Here is a 22,511-nt window from a genome sequence, read left to right as displayed (position 1 = left end):
CTCTGTGATACACCAGTAGTTGATGTAGATCCAGTTGTTTGTTATGGATGCTGTCTTCCAGATAACCTACTGAATGGACAGTAACCAATTTATCAAATATTGCTGTGTCAGGATTTAATATTGGTACCCAGGTACTAAACAAGATTGTTTTGACTAGCATGTGCCTCAGTTAGGATGCAGTGTTACTGACCCAAATTATGACTGGTACTAACAGGCAATTTGTTTACCCAATTTGTAGTTACTATGTAACTTAATTTCTTTACCAATTTGTTTTTTCCTTGCCTTCATGGTGTTTGCTGCCATTCGTTTGTTGATTTTTACCTGTGGGTTGGTTAAACAATTTAGCAAGGTCATACACATTGTACATATTGTACAGCAATAATACAGCAGTACAATGATAATACAGTAGTACAGCAAAGATACAGTTATTTTTACACAGTAACCAAGTTGAAATTAAATGACAGTTTTTCTGGTCCAGCTAGTGTTTTTTGTCTGATTGTTAAATTAATTGTCCATATATGGTAGATAGAAGTGTATTTGAACAGTCTCTTATTTATAAAGCATTTTTCTTTTCTTGATGCTTGGAGGTTTCTTGACTGTATACAGTTATTATCTGGTGTCTTCAGGGTGTGATATTTTCTGGCATCTTTGGTCTATGGGATGCAACTTAAACAACTTTTGTTAGTTAACATAGTAAAGTTTTGTTTGTTTGTTTTCAGTAACCCAAACTTAATACACAGTTTTAACTTAGTTTGTTTACAATGTAATAAGAACAATGTAATAGGGACCGAGCCTTTTATAACATAAGCTATATTTTTGCAATTGTTGTATAGACATTCATTTTTATTTGGGGTGCATTACTAATATTTAACACTAAATGTAATGCTTAACAGCTAAAATAAATGCTCACAATCTTTCATGAGAAGGGGTACTGCTTTCCCTTGCTGAACACTTTGTTTTTAGTAACATAACTTAAACAAGCTTTTTAGAGTTAGAGTTAATTTGCTTGTGATACCAATTTTACTCTTGTTAACTGTTTAGAAGCACAAACTTTAACAACTATTGTTCCCCATTAACATAACAAAACAAAAGAAGAGCATATAAAATTAAATCAACTATAAAATTAAACCAAAATAAATTTTAAATACAGATACATGCAAATACTTTGAGGGTATTGAGGGTATACTTTCAAAATGCTTTGCTATGTTTGGGAGCCAAAGGCGGAAACCTGTTAAAAACGTGGAAACCTGTTGAAATTGTTTGGTTAGCTTCATGCATAAATTGTTATTTTAAAACATTTTGGTTATGATAGTCTTATAACTACATTTAGCAGTGCAAACAAATTTATAAAAAGCCCAAACAAGAAATTGACATTTTGTTAATATTATCTTTACCTTAATGCTGAGGTTTCCCCTTACATTTTTTCTTTGAATAACAATTTAAAAAAAAACTTAAACAAAACTGTGATTGATAAAAGAGAATTATTTTTGTTTGCAATTGCATTATTTGCTGAGACAGAAATATATGTACATATATTTGTAACTGAAACCTTTTTGAACTTTGCACAAAAATTGGTGTTGATAATGCTATAATTGTACCCCAACCATGATTTTAAAATAGTGTGGTACCACATATATATATATATATTTTAAAGGGTATAAAAGTGACTTTTGTTGCAACAAAAAAATAAAAATAAACAAAAATTTAAAAAAATATATTTATTTATTTTTTTAAAAATAGTCACGTGACACACACAACATAGACACAAGACACACATACAGGACATATAGGACAAACTTACAATTAAAAAGAAATGGCGCCAGAATTCTGTTCATAACTATACAAAATAACACCACCAAAAATAAAAAGTAAAAAGGGTTAAACATTTGAATAAACAAGTTATTACCTTATTTAAAACCTATAGCATGAATTTGATAAAAAATATATTAATATTTGCCAAATGTATTGTATTAATTTGGTAACAAGGAATTTTGCATTACTTTATATTTAACATTATTTTAAAACTCTGCTGTATGGAATAAGAAAAGCCTATGTTTCAAATATTAGTTAGTGGTTAGGATTAGAAGCAGAGAGTGCATTTCTGTTGCTTGGCAACCATATCTTCAAGAAAGTTAGGAATAATTCCAGCTGTTGCATTCCTGAAGGGTTAAAATAATTAATTTCCTGGATTTAAAGTTGTTACCTTATTTTTGTTTTTGTTTCTTGTTTTGTTCTGTTTTCAATGGCTTTATCTTTTGGAGGTTTCTGTAAAAACTATAACTTTTAACTTTTAAAACAAAGAGAAAAAGTAGAAGTGAAGAGAGGCGGGGGAAAAAGGGGAGTGAGTGAAGAGCAACCTAGATGGGTAGCAAGACTTGAGCCAAGAGAGATTAACTCTAACTCTATCAAGGCATTTGAAAGTACAGGCAGCAGCAGCAAGTTTAGGAAACTGAGAAAACATATAAAGGACAAAATTTAACTGGTATGTAAAAGTATATGAGAAAGAAGGTTATATTTTCAGATATGAGCGCGGAGTGTGATTCCATGGGTCAAAGCAATTGGGAACCTGCACAGTTGGGAATTGCGCCCCTAGTTTTTATCCTGGCTCTGAGAGGAGATTGAGGGTAGTTACCTGCTCTTGTAAAACCTGAATTTGTTCTCCCAGTGTCTGTTGCTTTTGTGTGCATGCCAAATGGATAGTAGGAGTGCCCTTTTTTGCTGCAGTTAACTGTTTTTGGGCAACTCTAGGTGTTAACCCGCTTAATTTTAGTTTTTTACTTTGAAATTCTTTTTTATTCACTCCTCTGCGATTACGTTGCAGCTCCTGTCTCCTAATGTGCTCTGTGAACTGTTCCATTTTTTCCTTCATTTGGTTTACCAATTCAATGAGAGTATTGTTTGCTACTCTTTCCTTCTGTGCACTTACTTGTCCCGTTCTGACAGGCACCAGTCTAGGTTCCGGTTTAAGTTTAACTGGAACCCGCCTTTTATCATAAGGTGATGGTTGCAATGCAGTGGACCCAGTCACATGTTTTAATTTTACTAGGACCACCTCTTTCCACTTCTGTCCCCATTCTTCAGGCACAGGGTAGCTACCTGAAGCCTCCTGTTTACCACCAATATTTATAACAGGGGATGGCACATGTATTTTTTGTAGGTTCCTTACAGTTGTTTCCAGTGTTTCACTCTGTTCCTGTACTTGTTGTCTCTGGGCTACTTGCCACCCTGCTAGGGTGGTGGGAGCATTCCAGGGCTGTGTAGCTTTTTTTGATTCTTTTAACAGTTTCTTTGTTACTGTTACTTTTGCTTTTTTACTTTTATTACTATTTTTCAGAGCCTCGGTTTCTACCATCGCTCTACATATGACAATCCATGTTTCCCCATTCTTCAATTCATATGGACCTCCCTTACTGGCAATCCAGTGGATCTATGAGTTATAAAACTCCATGGCGATCAAAAGGGAGGGGATTAGGGTGTTCCCTAGCATGAGGTTTTCTGCCATGTTAGATTGCGATTCTTACAGCGGACAGCTCGCTTACTCACCAGATCAGCGGTCGGGGTCACCAGTGTTGTCAGAGGTGTTGTTGTCAGATGCTACCGGTGTGGTGCTCTGCTCTGTTCTCTCCTTGTTGGTATCACTCGGCTGCGTGCGTGTGTTCCCTCTGTGTGCTGCCCCAGCTCTGTGCAGATAGCTGACACAGCAGACCCAAAGAGAACCCCCAATGACCACAGAGTCTAGTAAGGTACGAAGGCACATCGGCCAGGTTTATTGCCGTATTGGACTTTCCACTGCCCCCTTGGCCGGACAAAGACATCGCCCCAGGGATACATTTTTATACACAGGTACAAACAAATTACACATCACTTCTGACGTATTGAGGTACAACCCTTCTACGTAGCAAGGTACAACCCCTCTACGTAGTAAGGTGCCGCCTCTCACCTTGTACATGTTGGTTCGATCAAAACAACTCTATCCATCATATTACCCTTTTGCCCCTGTCATTGGGATGGGTCAGTCTGTTCCTTGTTATCTATGTGGAATGTGCAAGTATGTGAATGTTCTGATCTCTAGTGTTCAGTACCTTTTAGGTACGTATCTTCTCGCAGCATCAGCCCTTTCCTTGCCAGCTTCTGTGAGCAGGGCCTGCCTCTGGCTCACAGCTTCACTTTGCTTTATGTTAGCAAAGTCTTGGCCATTACTTTAGTTCAGGCCTCAGGCCTCATACTGGGCCTTTATCAGGGCCTTCACTTACTACACCCTCTATGTCCCTGACGACGGACGCGTCATCTCTTGGCTGGGGTGCTCACCTCGGACATCTACGCACTCAAGACCTTTGGTCATCTCAGGAGCTGACCTTGCACATCGATGTCCGGGAGCTGAGAGCAGTCCGCCTTGTGTGCCAGGCATTTCAGCAGCACTTGCAAGGCCGTTGTGTGTCAATATTCACAGACAACACAACGGCCATGTACTATATAAACAGACAAGGCGGGACAAGGTCCTCGACCCTTTGTCAGGAAGCCATACAACTCTGGGACTATTTTATAGCCCACTCTATAGACCTCATAGCATCCTTTCTCCTGGGGTTTCGAAACACTCTGGCGGATCGCCTCAACAGATCCTTCCTTTCTCACGAGTGATCGCTTCGCCCAGATGTTATTCTTTCGGTCTTCCGGAAGTGGGGATTTCCCCGTGTAGATTTCTTCGCATCCTGCGAGAACAGGAAATGCCAGATATTCTGTTCCTTTCAAGGCCTCTCCTAGGGTTCGATAGCGGACGCTTTCCTGATACCATGGACGACTCACCTGCTCTACGCTTTTCCGCCGTTCCCGCTCGTCCACAGGGTCCTGCTGAAAGTATGCAGGGACAGAGCCCGCTTGATCATGATTGCTCCAGCATGGCCCAGGCAGCACTGGTACACCATGTTGCTCGACCTGTCAATAGCCAACCCCATCCCTCTACCTCTTCACCCAGACCTGATAACTCAGGACCACGGCAAACTTCACCACCCAGACCTACAGTCCCTCCATCTCACAGCATGACTCCTAAGTGGTTGACCCAGTCTGAGTTGCGTTGCTCTGCCCCAGTGCAACAAGTACTCTTGGGTAGCAGAAAGCCTTCCACTAGATCAACATATCTGGCCAAGTGGAAGTGTTTCTCATGCTGGTGCGGAGAGCAGAATGTTCTTCCCGCCGAGGTCTCGATCCCCACCATCTTGGACTACCTCTGTCTCTCAAACAGCAGGGCCTAGCGGTATCATCATTGAGGGTACACTTGGCGGCCATCTCTACCTTCCACCCAGGGGAGAATGGCCTCTCAGTGTTTTCACATTCTATGGTATCTCGATTCCTCAAGAGCTTGGAGCGCCTATACCCCCAGGTATGCCGCCCCGCCCCAACCTGGGACCTCAACCTGGTTCTTACTAGACTTATGTCGGCCCCATTCGAGTCATTAGCAACTTGCTCCCTTCTGTACCTGTCCTGGGAAACCACTTTTCTTGTGGCCGTTACATCGGCAAGACGAGTTTCCAAGCTTCGGGCTCTCACGGCGGACCCTCCATATACTGTGTTCCACAAGGACAAGGTGCAGTTGCGACCACATCTGGCCTTTCTCCCCAAAGTGGTATCGGCCTTCCATGTTAGCCAGGAGATCTTCCTTCTGGTCTTCTTCCCGAAGCCACATTCATCGCGCAGGGAGCAACAATTGCGCTCCCTAGATGTCTGTAGAGCACTCGCTTTTTATATTGAGCGGACAAAGCCCTTCCACAGAACACCCCAACTCTTCATCGCGGTGGCAGAGCGTATGAAGGGCCTACCTGTTTCCTCACAAAGGATTTCATCTTGGGTGACATCGTGTATCCGCACCTGTTACGACTTGGCTCGTGTCCCCTCGAGCCACGTCACTGCACACTCTACCAGGGCTCACGCTTCATCTGCTGCCTTCCTAGTTCACGTGCCCATCCACGAGATTCATCGCGCAGCTACCTGGTCCTCAGTCCATACCTTCGCCTCTCACTATGCCCTGGTTCAGCAGTCCAGAGATGACGCAGCCTTTGGCTCCGCAGTATTACACTCTGCGACATCTCACTCCGACCCCATCGCCTAGGTAAGGCTTGGGAATCACCTAACTGGAATGGATATGAGCAAGCACTCGAAGAAGAAAAGACGGTTACTCACCTTTGTAACTGTTGTTCTTCGAGATGTGTTACTCATATCCATTCCAAACCCGCCCTCCTTTACCACTGTCGGAGTAGCCGGCAAGAAGGAACTGAGGAGCAGTTGGGTCGGCAGGGGTATATATCCGGCGCCATGGTGGCGCCACTCCAAGGGGCGACCCAGCCGACCCACTGAGTGTTGCTAGGGTAAAAATCTTCTGACGAATGTGCACACGGCACGCGCACACCTAACTGGAATGGATATGAGCAACACATCTCGAAGAACAACAGTTACAAAGGTGAGTAACCGTCTTTTTTTAGATAGCTGATGATCAGCTCCCTTTCTCCAGTCTTCCTCCCAGCTGCCAGACAACTGATCCTCTTCCCATTGCAGGCCATTGGGCATCTCCTGCCAGGCAATTAATTTTTTGTCTTCTATGAAAATTCAGGTTCTCTCTGGCCAGGATTAATGTTAGTTTTCATCAGTGTCTCCCCTCCTCCTCTTTGTGGCTATATGGACAGGATTGTCATCCTGTGCTTCATGCTCCCTTAGGGCTCGAGCAAGGCCGGGGAGCAGAGAGTGTGCCTATTTTCCCCCTTCTTTGTATGTATGAGGCAGCCATCAGGCTTCTGAGAAGCTGTAGTAGAGTAGATGGACTAGATTTTTCTAGCACTCCTGTTCACACATTTTTGAGTACTCTGGGGATTCAGGGGAGAAAAAGGGTAGCACCATGCCTTCCTTTATTCAGTTCAGTTTGCCCCTTCTCAATTCTGAACAAAACTGCAAGACCCTCTTATGATTTTTTCTAGACCAAGAACCAAATAGGCAGGAACTCAAGGCGCCTTCTTAAAGATAGCTGTATTGAATAACTAATGTCCAAATAGCATATATGGTGGTATCTGTTTTATGATGAGCACACAAGCCACATGTTTCAAGATAATTAAATGCTAAAGTCTTTCAGTGTGTCTTGACATCCTTGTTCTTTGTTCTCTTCTGTTAACCTCAGAATTTATCATAAATAAGCCATTGGCAGTATATGCGCAATGCCTTTAGACTGGAAATGGAGTACTTAATTAAGACCTTCTATCAAATAAGCTTGTTCTGCAACTGTTTGCTAACTCATGCTGTTCCATAAAACTCTCAAAGCTGCTGGAACCTTGTCTGTTAGCACTGGTGGAATTGATAATGTTAATGCAGCTGAGTTGGTGGGAATATTTTAAGTCCCTGTTATACATGCAGTCCTAGAAATGAATTCTTCTATTTGTTGTTGCATGATAATAGGCCAGCTTGAAAGCTTCCACTATCCCAGGGGTGAGCAAACTTTTTGGCCTGAGGGCCACATCAGGGTTCCAAAACTGTATGGAGGGCTGGGTAGGGAAGGCTGTGCCTCCCGAAACAGCCTGGCTATTGACCCTCCTCTCGCTGTCCCCTGACTGCCCCCCTCAAGACCTCCGACCCATCCAACTCCTGCTTCTCCTTGTACCCTGACTGCCCTGCCCCCTGACAGGCCCCCCAGGACTCCCATGCCTATCCAACCCCTCTATTCCCTGTCCCCTGACCTCTCCCCTTACCATGCCACTCAGAGCAGCAGGACTGGCAGCTATGCTGCCCAGCTGGAGCTTGCAGCACCGCTGCCCAGAGCTCTGGGGGCATGGCAAGCTGAGGCTGAAGGAGGAGGGGGGACAGCAGGGGAGGGGCTGGGGGCTAGCCTCCCTGGCCAGGAGCTCAAGGGCTAGGCAGAATGGTCACATGGGCCGGATGTGGTCCATGGGCCGTAGTTTGCCCACCTCTGCACTATCCACTCTTTAACTATTTTCTTTGAGCTTCCAGTGTTATGTCTAATGCTTCACCAGCAATAAATTCATTTAATATCATAAAATTCAGTCTTCAGGCATGTCCTGATAAGCATCAGCCAGAAGGGAAGGGATATGACTGTTTTCACAATGTACCATCAACTCTGAGTGGCAGTTGCTATTAGTAACATCAAGCAATGATAATTTGCAGGGTTTCTGGAAACTCTTGATTTCTGCTTATATTGATGAGTTAAAGATGTCTTTCTAATGGCTTACATCAGGAATGAACTAGACCTTTGGACATTACAATAATATATTTTTTAAAGAGTATACAGCTTGCATCAAAATAGTGATCCATACTTAACTGTACAGATCCCACGTACTTAGTGTCCTCACTGCAATGCTGTAAGAACAGGCTTTCTTTCTTTTTCCATATCTTTACTAGAGCTTGTACATTATTTCTCTTCCTACTGAATAATTGTTGGTTGGTTCACCTTGCTACTACACTAATTTCTCAGCGTTCTTCTACATTAAGGTGCTATCTTCTCTGAAGTAAGTTTACCTTATGCTGTCAAACTATATGCTTTGTAGTTGCAGTTGAAGAAAGGATCTGTAATCTCAACACGGGAGGCTCTGAAGGAGAAGGTACGACTTCTGTGGAATAGACTGCGCTGGCCAGTAGAGAAGCAGGAACAATGTAAAATGAGTATTAAAGGCTCCATTACTCAAGAAGTTACCATGGTAAGACAATATTTTTCATCAAACTATTTCCACTGCCTGCCTTCTTACAGAAACTATTTTAGGTTTTTCTTTAAATAGACAAGCTTTGTCACAAAATCCAACTACATAAGAAATGCAAGGTTTACATTGACAACTCACTTTGCGGGAAGGCAAACTCTTATGTATATTCAGATTCCCCTTAAAGTAGTATTTTTGCTGGCAATTGAACTTGAATTACTTTTGCTTTCAAGTTGAGCTTAAATTACTAAACTGGATGTCTTGTACTAGTTTGTTCAACTGGTTTCCTAGTTAGTGACAGAATTTCAGATTGTACATTGATTATTTCTGCCAAGATGTTTCATACTCAAAATGTTTATATGCTGAAAAAGGCAAGTCCATTGTGTGAACGCAAATTTGAACATGAAATAGGATAATAAAAGCCCATGCTACGTTTATAGTCTGCACCACTTTCTGATATATTGAACTTCTCCAAGTTAAAAATGCTGACCTATTTCAACAAGTTATACTCATCGCTTTGAAGTGACTTAAAGCACACATCTCACCCACATAAGTGGTTTTAAAGATCCTACCCTTTGGTTCCTAAATGTAGGGGATGCCTTGCCTTGTCACAGTGCTCACCAGGCATCACAAGCTGTTTAGTTTAATGTGCGATAGCTCATTCAGAATATGTTGGTCTGTACTGACCATTAGTTGAATCTTGAAATCTCATGTCAGTTTTTGTAACAGCTAATGTTATTAAGACCTTGAGTGGTGGAGAGATCACTTAATCAAAACTCTGGATGTTGCATAAATGTTTCTGGTTGTGGTAAGTGTTCTCTGAATAGAAATTAAGTAGATACCAATAGGGCATCTTGGATTCAAAGAGGGCATCACTTTCTTCTGGAGGCAGAAACAGGTCTCTGGATTATTTATTATATGGAAATATACCTATCTCATAGAACTGGAAGCGACCTTGAAAGGTCATAGAGTCCTGTCGCTTGCCTTCAAAGCTGGACCAAGTACCATCTCTGACAGATTTTTGCCCTAGATCCCTAAATGGCCCCCTCAAGGATTGAGCTCACAACCTTGGGTTTAGCAGGCCCATGCTCAAACCACTGAGCTATCCCTCCTCCAATATAATAGAACATATATGGATTCCATTACTGATCAGACGACATAATGGAAGAACAATACAAATTATGTAGAGAAATCTATTAAGCCATACTATTTTTTCTTTTATTCTGAAGTGCAGTTATACTCTGAAAATTAACAGATGTCATTAGGCTCTTACTCATTTATCCTGTTTCCATGTCTTTTATAATCAGTGCGCTCAATTTACTATTTAAGCATACATTTATTTTAACTGGCAGCATGACAAGGGGCCTCTGATCAGCATCAGAATTTAGCTAATTTAATTGATGATGCAAGAGGTAAACGGGAACATGTCTTATTCTTCTATGACTGCATGGACTGTCTACCAAGACTCTCCTCTCAATATGTAAATATAAGACAAGTGCCATTTTTATGATTGGAATTGCAATATCTAAATCCCATTCATTCAGTTTATGGAGCAACTCCCACTCCTCTTACTCAAGCTAGTAGTCAGTTTATTAGAACCAAAATACAACATAAAGCAGAATTGTTACTCAGTTGGGTTGCTTAAACTTCAGTTATAGCCCCTAAAAGGCCTCAACCACTTCAAGACCCTGTTGTGCAAATTGACCCATGTGATTGGATAGAAGCTTCTTATTAAACGTGGAAGCTGTGGTCTCAGTATTTCAGGAAATCAGGCCACTTAAGTCTAACATTAAGCACACAAATTTGAACACATTCTAGTGGACAGTGAAATATTTAAAACAGCATTAGACTGCATCAGGGCAAATGCAGAAAAAACTAAATCACACTGGGAGGAAACCTGAAGGCTCTGACTAAGAAGTGTGTGCATCACTCCCTGTTACAATCTATAGGCAGCAGAGGTGTTCTCGGTCCAGGATAATTAAATTGCTCTAATGTCAAATTCAAAGTGCAAATACCACAAGAGGCCAAAAATCTTGGTCAGTGACTTTTTGCACAAATCTCTTGATACATCAGAAAAGCACCAAATGTTAATTGTAAGCAATACAAGTTGTGAGTCAAGAGAACTAGGTGTCATTAGCAGGAAGTCTGGCTCTATGAAGCAATAAAGACCAGATTATAGGCAATACTAACTTGTCAAAGACATGGCAACAAGGCTCCAATGTTAATCCCGCCATATAGTCAGAGTACTTAACTCTGCTAGAGTAAAGTAATAACCAGAGCAGGAAGAGTTGCAGCTAAACAAGTGGCTCCCCTCTTAAGCGCTTACTTGCATCAGGATAATTTTAGACCTGGTAACCCTCAGCAGTCCATACCTCGCAGTAATAATGTAAATACTGCTCTAGGAGGCTTAGTTTACGTAGATATTGGAGAGAGTAACTTTTACCTCATTTGTGCTCTGCTGTATCTATTAAGAGCTTCTTGTTTGATATGTTTCAAGCAGTCCAGTAATCAATGCCTCGTGTCACCAAAGCTTTATGGCCTCTGTGTGTTGATGTGACGAAACCATGCCTCCCACTTGACTGACTGGGTGTAGACACTTTCCTGAACTTGATTACTATTTCAAGTTTGTCCTATTTTAGTCATTCAGGTTCTTTCTGCAATACTGACTTTATAAGGTTATTTTATTTTCCTTTTAACTTGATAAGTGTATTGCTAATCACTATTGTGCCATGTACTACAGTATCCAGAACACTAAAGGCTCAAAGGCTATGCTGCTGTGTTAAAACAAACAGCGTGAAGCTATCCTACGAGTAAGAGTGCTAAAAATGTTATGAAGATGCATTGTTGGCCTTAATGCAATGTATTACATTATTTTAAATAACTTTCTCCATTAGTGGGAAGAAGAGCTGCTGCGTCTGGAGGAACTGAAGAAAGAAAACTTGAAGGGAGTGATTGGAAAAGTCAGACAGGAGCTTGACCTTTACTGGGAAAAATGTTTGTATAGCACAGAACAGAAATCAGCCTTTCATCCATATTATGATGGTAAATCATCACTCCGACCTGCCTCTCTTCCATTTCATGTGCAAGGATTGATTGATGTAGACTTGAAGGCCAGAATGGACTATCATGATCATCTAGTGTGACCTTGCATATTGCAGGGCACAGAACCTTACCCACCCATTTCTGTAATAGCCTCAAACTTCTGGCAAGTTACTTAAGTCCTCAAATAATGATTTAAAGAATTCAAGTTTCAGAGAATCCACCATTTACACTAGTTCAAACCAGCAAGTGACCCATGCTGCAGAGGAAGACGAAAAATCTTGAGGGTTGCTGCCAATCTGACCTGAGGAAAAATTCCTTCCCAACCCCAAATATGGTGATTAGTTAGACCCCGAGCATGTAGATGAGACCCCCCCAGCCAGACATCTGGGACTTAATTCAGAGACTATCCCGTCTTTGCCTGTTGGAGATATTTGCCAATAGCTGTCACAGATGGGCCATATGCCATTGTAGGCAACCTCCTTCATACCATCCTCTCCTTAAAAGTATCAAGCTCAATCTTGAAACAAGTTAGGTTTTTTTGCCCCATAACCGCCCTTGCAAGGCTTTTACAGGATTTCCCTCCTCTGATGGTTAGGAACCTTCATCTAATTTCAAGGCTAAACCTGTTGATGGCCAGTTTATATCCATTTCTTTTAGTTTCAACATTGGCCCTTAACTTAAATAACTCTTCTCCCTACCTGGTGTTTATCCCTCTGATGCATCTATAGTGAGCAATCATATTTACCCTCAGCCTTTGTTTTATTAGGCTGAACAAGCCAAGCTCCCTAAGCTTCTACTTGTAAGGTAGGTTTTTCCATTCCTCGGATCATCCTAGTAACCCTTCTCTGCACCTGTTTGTTTGAATTAATCTTTCTTAAATGTGGGAGATCAGAATTGCACATAGTATTCCGGATAAGGTCTCACCAGTGCCTTGTTCAATGGTAATACACTCCCCTATCTCTACTGGAAATACCTTGTGTGATGCATCCTATGATTGCATTAGCCTTTTTCATGGCTGTGTGAAAGCTTCTGTTGGCCCCCCCTTAATAGCTTACAAGCAGCTGGCCCCCCTTAATAGTTCACAAGCGGCCAGTAGGGCGGGGCAGAAGCCTCACGGACACAGTAGCCTGAACTTTTGAACTATCTCTTTTCTTCTGCCTCAAAGCAGAGAAAACTTGCTTCAAACCAGTTTTTACTGAACAGATAACAGAGTGCGAGGTTTGACAACCTACCAATCAAGTGTTAACACGCAAGGGTCTTTGTCTGAATGTGTATAAAAGGTTTGTGAAATTTGTGTAAGACAGAGTTTTTTGTACCAAGGTACAAGGCTCTCCTTTCTTCTGCAGAATAAAGCATCTTTTCCTTATCCCTGTCAGGCTGTTATTGGCTCTCAACTAGGCAGACCCGATATTTTGGTAACAGCTGCATCACATTGCTTGTAGTCCTCTTGTGATAGACCAAGCAGTGCTGGAGAAATTTTTATAGTGGGAGTGCTGAGAGCCCTGGAACCAAACTGTAAACCCTGTATATAATGGAAACCACTTCAAGCCAGGGGGTGTGGCAGCACCCCTAGTTCCAGCACCTATGGATAGATCAATACATCCAAGACTTTCTCTGCCTGCGCTATCATTTCCAACTGATATGTCCATGGCTTATGGCAAAAATTCTTGTGGTTAGTGTATGACCTTGCATTGGTAAATTTCATTTACTCCAGATTTTCCTAGAATAGTGGCCGTGTACCATTAGCCATTTTATCAGCTGGTTTCCCTAGGTCTTTTTTTTAATACATGAAAGAAGTGTTCAGTGATAACTGTTTATTAAATAGTGTATTTCCTCAAACCAACCAGAATAAGTGTCTTCATACTCTAGTTTTATAAGCCATATTACTCCAGAGTTCACTGTAACAAGCAGATGGGGTGCTAGGGATTGTATCCTCATTAACCAGTTGGAAAACAGCAAAAAAACAAAGCAGGATAGCCCTGAAACAGTGGACTTTTGGAATTAAAAAATCCTATTTATTGGAGAGAGAGGTGCTACTTGGAACTGGGCCTAGAGTCACAGACCTTGGCAGGGTTTTGGATTAGCAACAAAACCTGAGGAGTTCTTCTAGGTAAATCCTTAAAGGGTTCACTTAAATGCATTGCTACATTACTTAAATTACTAGAGCTTTGATGTCCACTATGCAACTGGTATTGAAAAGCTCAAATCACATCTATTCTGTATGGGAGTAACTTTGCAGAAATATGTTATACCACAAATAATGAATAAACTAATTTTTTTCAAATCCAGATAACTTTACAGAAGATTTGTTGAACCAACATGATGAGGAAGTTATGAAAATGAAACTCCTTTATGAGAAAAACAAGGCTTTATATGATAGCATTGCTAAATGGGAAGCTACCTGGAAACAGTTCATGGAGTTGGAGGTACCAGTTACTGAAAATTAGTTTACACTAAGGCCTTTCTTGAGCAAGGGTAGTGGTGCCACTAAGTGGAAGAATTGTGTACTGCAACTTCAATCGATGGGGCACAATTTCTAAAGAGCAGTGGCCTGATGATAAACAACATCAGCAGAAAAAGTCTGTTGGGTTGGGGAAAAGGCTTTTGGGGTTGGAAAATCAGGTCAAGTAAATGTACAAAATCTGAACAGCTACAAGTGACTGTTCATAATAACTTTCAGAGGGAGTCTAAATAGAATTCCCATTAAAGATGAGGAATCTTGGGGGATAGCATTTCACTTAGTGAGATTTAGCTTTTGACTTCACGATATCAAAATAACCCCATGGTATGTCAGTTGTAGGTCCTATTTATCCATGCTAAACTTAAGGGAAGCTGGATGACATGTCAGTGTTTGACGCATGTCAGCATTTGTTCCAAGTGCAAGTTGGTATCTAAAGCATTTCGGGTGTTAGTTTTATAAGACCTGTTTAGGAGTGTTGTCAGCACATGCTTTTGGCAAATAACTAATCTGAGAAATCTTAATTGTTTCATGGTGCACTTAAGAATCTTTCTTCATTATGCTGAATATATTTTAATTTTTTTCCTAAAGAGGGCAAGTGCTGTCAATTAATATTGCTATTAAAAGACCTTTTCTCCTTTAATTTTTCTCTCATTACTCATTGAGGCAGCGTGTTGCCACTTACAGCCATCTGGGCTCAAACAGTTTCCAAGCACCCTTGTCTCATGTTGATGTAAATACTGTGTTTTAATGCTGAGGAAATAGCTTTAATTCTTTTGTAGCAGACTAAATGATGACTCACAAGTCATCATTGATGATCTCTTCAGAGAAAGGAGATATTTTGCTGATCATTCCTGAAATAATGGATTAAATAAGTGAAACTTCCCTGGCCCTGAGTACAGAATAGCCTGTTCTGTGGGAAATGTAATGAATTATATTACTACTTGGTGTTGCTCTCGAAGGCCCTTTGCCATTCTGGAAGGGAAAAAAAAAGGCTTGAAGTATACGTTCACATTTCAATAAATTATAAATCATAAATAAAAATCATAAATTTATTTTGTTCAGAAAAAATCCACAAATCCAAACAGATTAGTTAACAGAGGTGGCACTCTATTGAAAGAAGAGAGAGAACGCTCAAAGATCCACAAGCTGTTAACAAAGGTAAGCCCTACCACAGCTGGCATGTATGCACTCTTGAAATTGAGTTAAAATTCAGTCGTTTCAATAATATATAGGCAAACTTGTCTGAGTTGATGGAACATAATATGCTATTGTTATAGCTCTCTCTTAGTAGGCTGGATGCTGAGTCAGTTCATTTGCTATGTGATAGATCTGATTTCCATAACACTCCAGAAATGATTATGCTTAAGGGATAGAAACTGAATTAAATACAATTCCTTCTAATGATGTTGATCCACTTTTGTGGTGATGGTCACCCTTAAACATACTTAAGTGTGAACAAACTTTATTATTTAATGCTTAGACACCCTTTTTAGATGCTAAAAAAAACCCACTCAGCAGCCTACAAGGGAGTGTCAGCCTTCAACCTGTAAACTGCGTGCACAATACTAAATGCCTGTTCAAGGAGTCAAGATGGGTGTAAATTAAATGTCGTTTTGCTGGGTAACACTTTATAAAACATCTGTCTTGAACTACTGAAACTTCTGATGCTCATCCTCAGTCTGTCTGATATGCAGCAGCTACATTCATGCTCTGGCAATGTCTAGTCCTTCATTTACCTTGAATGGTTCCAGGTCTTTCTCCACTTCATATTTCTTGGTGTTTTTTTAGCTAGTACAATATAAGGCAAATGAAAAGGCCTGGAAATGTGCTTTTAGCCTCACAGTGAGGCAGGACTTGAAATACTTTAAAAGGATATAGTCAGCATGTTTCTGAGTATTACACCTACTAGTTCTACAAGCTGTACTTAACATTAATATAATTAAAATATTTGAGAAAAATCGGTTTAGTTTTGTTCAATTGTTAAGCATTTGAACAAAGCTAAACAGTACTGTGTTTGCTTAAATCTCTGTCAATTTGTAGTTTTACAATCACAACTATTTTAGAAGTATTTCTCTTTCTACCCGCTGTGTGACAGTTGCACATAGTTATATAGGTGTATACCACACTGCAGGTGGAAAGAAAAATACTTCTAAAATAGTAGTGATTGTAAAACTATCAATTGACAATTTTAAGAAAGTGCAGTACCTGAAGGAACCTGTTTCTACCTCTCTGAAGCGAACCAGTCCTCAAGCTGACTGTCCTAAGCTGATCGAATGGATAATGAAATACAGACAAACTACCTTTTTTTTTCATTTGCAAACTTAGTTGGGAGAAGATCTGAAAAGGAGCATTGAAAGCTGGGAGAAAGAACAAGGCTGCAACTTCCTGATCAAAGGTCAAAGGTTCCTGGATTACATGGCAAATCAGTGGGAACAGCACAAACTTAAAAAGGAACAAGAGAGAGTGAGTTTGTTTTTTCTTAAAAGTAGACAAGGAATTGGTGTTACGCTACAGTAGAACCTCAGCATTACAAACATCAGAGTTATGAACTGACAGGTCAACCACATGACTCATTTGGAACCAGAAGTATGCAATCAGGCAGCAGCAGAGACTAAAAAGCACCAACATACTACAGTACTGTGATAAATGTAAATTACTAAAAAGATGTAGGGAAAGGGGTTTTGTTTTTGTTTTTTTTAAGGTTTGACAAGGTAAGGAAACTGTTTCTGTGCTTGTTTCATTTAAATAGAATTAAAAGCAGAATTTTTCTTCTGCATAAGTAAAATTTCAAAGCTATGTTATGTCAATGTTCCTTTGTAAACTTTTGGAAGAACAACCATAACGTTTTGTTCAGAGTTATAATCTCCATTCCCGAGGTGTTCATAACTTTGAGGTTCTACTGTACTTTCAATTAATTTTAACATAATTCTTCATACTGGCTATCTCCAAAGACCTGGTCTTCATGAAGTAATAAGTGATGGAGGGGCTTTGGTGGGGTAACATCTAGCCAAATACAGTGTGACAGGCAAACATTTGTGTGAATAGCATGCCGTTGGTGCTGTTAGAATACAAACTATGCACACCCTCGCACCCTTGAATGTTTAAGTTAGACCTCTTGATGGGAAATGTGGACCCTAGGGTACTGGGAGTTTCTGCTGCTACTCTGTTGGCTTCAGACCAACAGGTTATTTGAAAAGCCCCTTGTTTAACTGTGCAGCAGCTTTGTAATCAATTGCTGTTAAGGGGTTCAAGTCATTGACGAATGTGATCCAATTGTTAAGTGAAAAATTAGGGTAGGATTTTCAATAGATCTTCTCTCATTGAAGTCAATCACATGCCTTTTTGCCTCAGCTGATTTGTCAACACAAAACTGGTTAGCAATGTACCTAGTAGCAGTCTGGGGTATCTAGCTTCCAAACAGCTATAGCAACCTGCTGCTGGACCAATGTGGCCTCCTTCATACAGGTATCCTGACTATGGAGGAACAGGGAAAGCTGCTCCAAGCTCTAGAAAGGTCACTTTCTTCACATGAAAGTTCTGCACCCACTGCTGGTCATTCCAGGTCTGTGATCCCAACAGTCGTTTTTTGTGGCTGTAAAGCAGAAGCACCGGTCTACATGGGGACATCAACAGATATATTTAGAGTCACAAGCAGTACTAGCCAATTGGATTCTGCCACATTTGTATTGTTATCCTCTACCAGGTGCATTTCGTGGGTCTGAAAATGTTGCCAGATTGTCCACCAGCGTCTAATGGATGTTCTGCCTACTTCCTGACAGGAGTGAAAGCACAAGCAAGACAAGTTTTTCAAATAGTGCCTCATTTTCATGTTGCTGGCTCCAGTTGCTGAGTGTGTGCACAGCCCAATAATGCTCAGCTGGATGTGGTAGTGTGCTGCAACAACTTCTAGTAGTGCCACATGGGATGGACAGTCAAGTTTTTTTCCATAGTGCACCATGAACCAAGGGCCAGAGCAGCTACAGCTGAGGAAGGCGCTAAGAAGCCTGAGTTAGGCTGGTTTGACTTGACTCTACATAGTGCATTATGGGTGTGTGACTGTGCATGTGTGTTCAGAGTCTCAGAAATTATAAACCAAGGGTGAGTAATCAGTGTGGGTAGTCTAGGTCAGACTTAGAAACATCGAGCCTAGGGGGTCAAGTCCCACAGACTTATGCTGACATTACTGTGTAGACGTAGTCAAGTCATAATTGGAAAATTTTAGTGAGTTAGTACACTTCTTTAATATACCTACCAGTGAAATAAAATTCAAGTCTTTTGTATTGTGCAGTTGACGAAGAAGGAAGATTCTGCAGTTCTGAAAACACCCATGAAAAGGCATGCTGGCTCAACCACTCAAACTCCCCTTAAGACAAGGAAGGCAAGTATATAGTCTTTTGAAACATACAGTAGAATCTCAGAGTTACAAACACCAGAGTTACGAACTGAGCAGTCAACCATGTACCTCATTTGGAACCAGAAATGCACAATCAGATAGCAGCAGAGACTTAGCTGTACAGAAAAAGCAAATACAGTACAGTACTGTGTTAAACATAAACTGCTTTAACAAAAGGGGCGGGGGGGAATTTGGCAAGGTAAGGAAGCTGTTTCTGTGCTTGTTTCATTTAAATTAAGATGGTTAAAAGCAGCATTTTTTTCCTGCATAGTAAAGTTTCAAAGCTATATTAAGTCACTGTTCAGTTGTAAACTTTTAAAAGAACAAACAAGATTTTGTTCAGAGTTACAAACATTTGAGTTATAAACAACCTCCATTCCTGAGATGTTGGTAACTGAACAAAATCTTATGTTTGTACTTTTAAAAGTTTACAACTAAACAGTGACTTAATACAGCTTTGAAACTTTACTATGCAGGAAAAAAATGCTGCTTTTAATTTAAATAAAACAAGCACAAACAGTTTCCTTACCTTGTCAAATCTGAGGTTCTACATCAGGGGTTGGCAACCTTTCAGAAGCGGTGTGCCGAGTCTTCATTTATTCACCCTAATTTAAGGTTTCGCTGCCAGTAATACATGTTAACATTTTTAGAAGATCTCTTTCTATAAGTCTATAATACATACCTAAACTAGTGTTGTATGTAAAATAAATAAGGTTTTTTAAATGTTTAAGACACTTCATTTAAAATTAAATTAAAATGCAGAGCCTGCCAGACTGGTGGCCAGGACCTGGGCAGTGAGCGTGCCGCTGAAAATCAGCTCACGTGCCACCTTCGGCACCAGTGCCATAGGTTGCCTACCCCTATTCTACATTATAGAGACAATGACAAATATCCATAGGGAAAGGGGTATTATGGGTTCTTCTTCAAGTGCTTGCTCATATCCATTCCAGTTAGGTGTGTGCGCGCCGCGTGCACTTTCGTCGGAAGATTTTTACCCTAGCAACACTTGCTGGGTCGGCTGGGCGCCCCCTGGAGTGGTGCCGCTATGGCGCCAGATATATACCCCTGCTGACCCAGCCACCTCTCAGTCCCTTGTCGGTCGTTGGAACAGTGGAGCGCAGCTTAGCTGACCTCCACTTCCCTAGCTACTTGTAGTTCTCGTGTATATAGTTTTATAGTTATAATCCTTTTATATATATATTTATATAGTTATACGTTTTTTCTTTACTAGCATAGTTAGTTTAGTAATAGTTAGTGGGATTCGGGGAGTAGCCCCTTCCCCGCACCTGGTGCCAGAGCCCATGCCCGGCTCACCGGGTTTTAAACCGTGCTCGGCCTGCCACAAGTTTGAAGTGCCTCGGGGAATCGCACTTGACAGCTAAGTGCCCCATTTGCAAGGCTTTTAAGCCGAGAACAAAAAGGAGTGGGACTTTCACTTACCCCTCCGCCTTTGGCACTGAGCGATGATCAATCGGCGGGCAGAAGCGCGTCCTCGGCGCTGCATCCCGCCGGTACTGCCAAGGCGTTTCGGCACCGGCCGTCGCCGGCACCGAAGTCGACTTGGCACCGCTCCCTCTCTCTGAGGTCGAGAGAGCCTACGACTTCTCCTGCCAGTGCCTGACGGCTCCCCGGCACGCGCTGTGGTTGAGCTCCCTGCTCCTGCTGATTCCATGCCACCTGCACCACAGCCAGAGAGCTCGTCTAAGTCGGATCGCCCGGCGCCGACGCCTGCAGAGGCACCGATGACGTCGGCACCGTTGATTACGGTCCCACGGGGCCGTCGAATCCAGTGCCTGACGGCTCCCCGGCACGCGCCGTGGTTGAGCTTACTGTTCCCTCCACGCCGGAGACATTCCCAACGGCGAGGGATCTCATTTCCATGACAGAGTCGATGCTGCCTGAACCCCCGACACCGCCGATGCGGGTAATACAGTCTCTTGGCAAGCCTCCTTGATATGACCATCCTCTGTTGGCACAGCAGAGTGGCACCGTTCATGATCACAGTCCCGCAGACGCTCCAGGTCCTGTTGGCACTCCTGCTCCTGACACGACATGGAATCCCGGTGCTGTTCTCCTCCTCGATTCCGGTCGCAATCGCCACACCGGTCGGTATCCCGTTCGCCGACCTGCTACTCTCAGCACCGTTCCAGCTCCCGTCACCACTACAGGCACCGTGACTCCTGTAGCCGCTCCTGACGTGGAGCCTCGCGATCTCGGTCGACCTCCCAGCACCGCTCTGGTCGCAGGTCTGGATCTCGTTCCAGGTACCGGTACGCCTCCCGGTACCGGTCCCCGGTGCCGAGTTGGGCAAGGTCCAATAGAGTCAGAAACTCTGCCCATGGGTTTTCAGCACCTCCATGGCCATCCAGACACGCATCAGTATCATCCCACACGAACAGCCCTTATGCTCAGGACTGCGATTCTGATGTGCCCACCAACAACCTGAGAGCCCATCAGGACCTCCTAAGGAGGGTAGCACTCCATATGGACCTCCAGGTGGAGGAGGACCCGGTAGTGGGCATTCTATCAGCAGTTTCCCCACTAGAGGGGCCCTACCCATTTATTCGGACCATCCAGGTGAATGCCAATACTATGTGGCAGTCCCCAGCCTCTATCCCTCCGGCGGCCAGGGGAGTCGAGCGTAAATATATGGTGCCCTCTAAGGGGTACAACTACTTGTATGTCCGTCCTCCTCCCTGCTCACTAGTCGTTCAGTCCGTTAAGGAGCGGGAACTGCATGGCCAGCAGGCGCCAGCCCCGAAATCGAAGGAGGCTAGGCGAATGAACCTACTCTGCCGCAAGGTGTACTCTGCAGGGACCTTACAGCTTTGAGTGGCAAATCAACAAGCCTTGCTTAGCCGCTATAATTATAACACCTGGGTGGCAGTAGTTAAGTTTATGGAGCTTCTCCCTCAAGACCCCTGCCAAGAGTTTGCTGCCCTCTTGGAGGAAGGGAAAAGGGTGGCCAGAGCTTCCCTCCAGGCCTCGTTGGATGCAGCAGACTCAGCAGCCAGGACTCTGGTCTCGGGTGTTGCCATGAGGCGCATCTCATGGCTTCAGGTTTCAAACCTCCGGCCGGAGCTGCAGTATACCATTCAGGACTTACCATTTGATGGTAAAGGCCTCTTCGCGGCAAAGACAGCCCCAGGCTGCAAAGCCTGAAGGACAACAGAGTCCTAATGCGCTCTCTCAGCGTGCATACGCCGGCAACCAAATGCAGGCCTTTCCGTCCCCAGCCACACTGCCGTACTCTGTGCCTAGCCAGAGACAGGACTTTGGCAGACGGCATGGCCGAGATGGTCGCAAACGACCGTCAGGACCCCTAGAGGGCCAAGATCAAGGTCCCTCGCAATCACCACCGGGACCAAAGACGAACTTTCGAAGGTGCCCCCGAGGGCGGCGTACCAGTCACAGGCCGGGATCCCACTCCTACTTTCTCCTGGCGTGGTCCCAGTTAACTTCAGATCGCTGGGTCTTACGCACGGTGGAGTATGGGTACCACCTCCAATTTGTTCCAACCCTGTCCCCCTTCAGGGACCCCTCTCACGAGCAATTCATCTTACAAGAAGTGCAGACGCTGATGGACGAAAGGGGCAAGGGGTTTTACTCCCGTTATTCCCTAATCCCCAACTCGAATGGAGGTCTCAGACCTATCCTAGACCTGCGAGGACTCAACCAGTTTATGATAAGGTTGAAGTTCCGCATGGTATTCCTGGGAGCCATTATCCCGTCCTTGGATCCTGGAGACTAGTATGCCGCCCTCGATATGAAGGACGCGTACTTCCACATCGCCATCTTCCCTCCGCACAGGAGATACCTCCGCTTTCTAGCCAACCGTCAGTACTTTCAGTTTACGGTCCTGCTGTTTGGCCTTTCTACAGCCCCACGAGTATTGACCAAGTGTATGGCCGTAGTCGCCACCTACCTTCGC

The 22,511-nt window shown here is 42.8% G+C and overlaps 1 protein-coding gene across 1 annotated transcript in view; it reads left to right on the top strand.

Moving 5' to 3' along the window:
* Positions 1-22,511, top strand: part of LOC127046279 (protein regulator of cytokinesis 1-like) — a 61,257-nt gene that overhangs the window by 31,686 nt on the left and 7,060 nt on the right. The window contains exons 7-12 of the mRNA XM_050943116.1: positions 8,538-8,687; positions 11,579-11,726; positions 14,016-14,152; positions 15,250-15,345; positions 16,513-16,650; positions 18,476-18,565. Coding sequence (XP_050799073.1) covers positions 8,538-8,687; positions 11,579-11,726; positions 14,016-14,152; positions 15,250-15,345; positions 16,513-16,650; positions 18,476-18,565 — 759 coding nt within the window. The remainder of the gene's footprint in view (positions 1-8,537; positions 8,688-11,578; positions 11,727-14,015; positions 14,153-15,249; positions 15,346-16,512; positions 16,651-18,475; positions 18,566-22,511) is intronic.

This window comes from Gopherus flavomarginatus, chromosome 3 (assembly GCF_025201925.1).
Source record: "Gopherus flavomarginatus isolate rGopFla2 chromosome 3, rGopFla2.mat.asm, whole genome shotgun sequence".
In the NCBI taxonomy this organism is placed as follows: domain Eukaryota; kingdom Metazoa; phylum Chordata; order Testudines; family Testudinidae; genus Gopherus; species Gopherus flavomarginatus.
The sequence above is the reverse complement of the archived record's forward strand: the minus strand, read 5'-3'. Positions and strand labels throughout refer to the sequence as shown.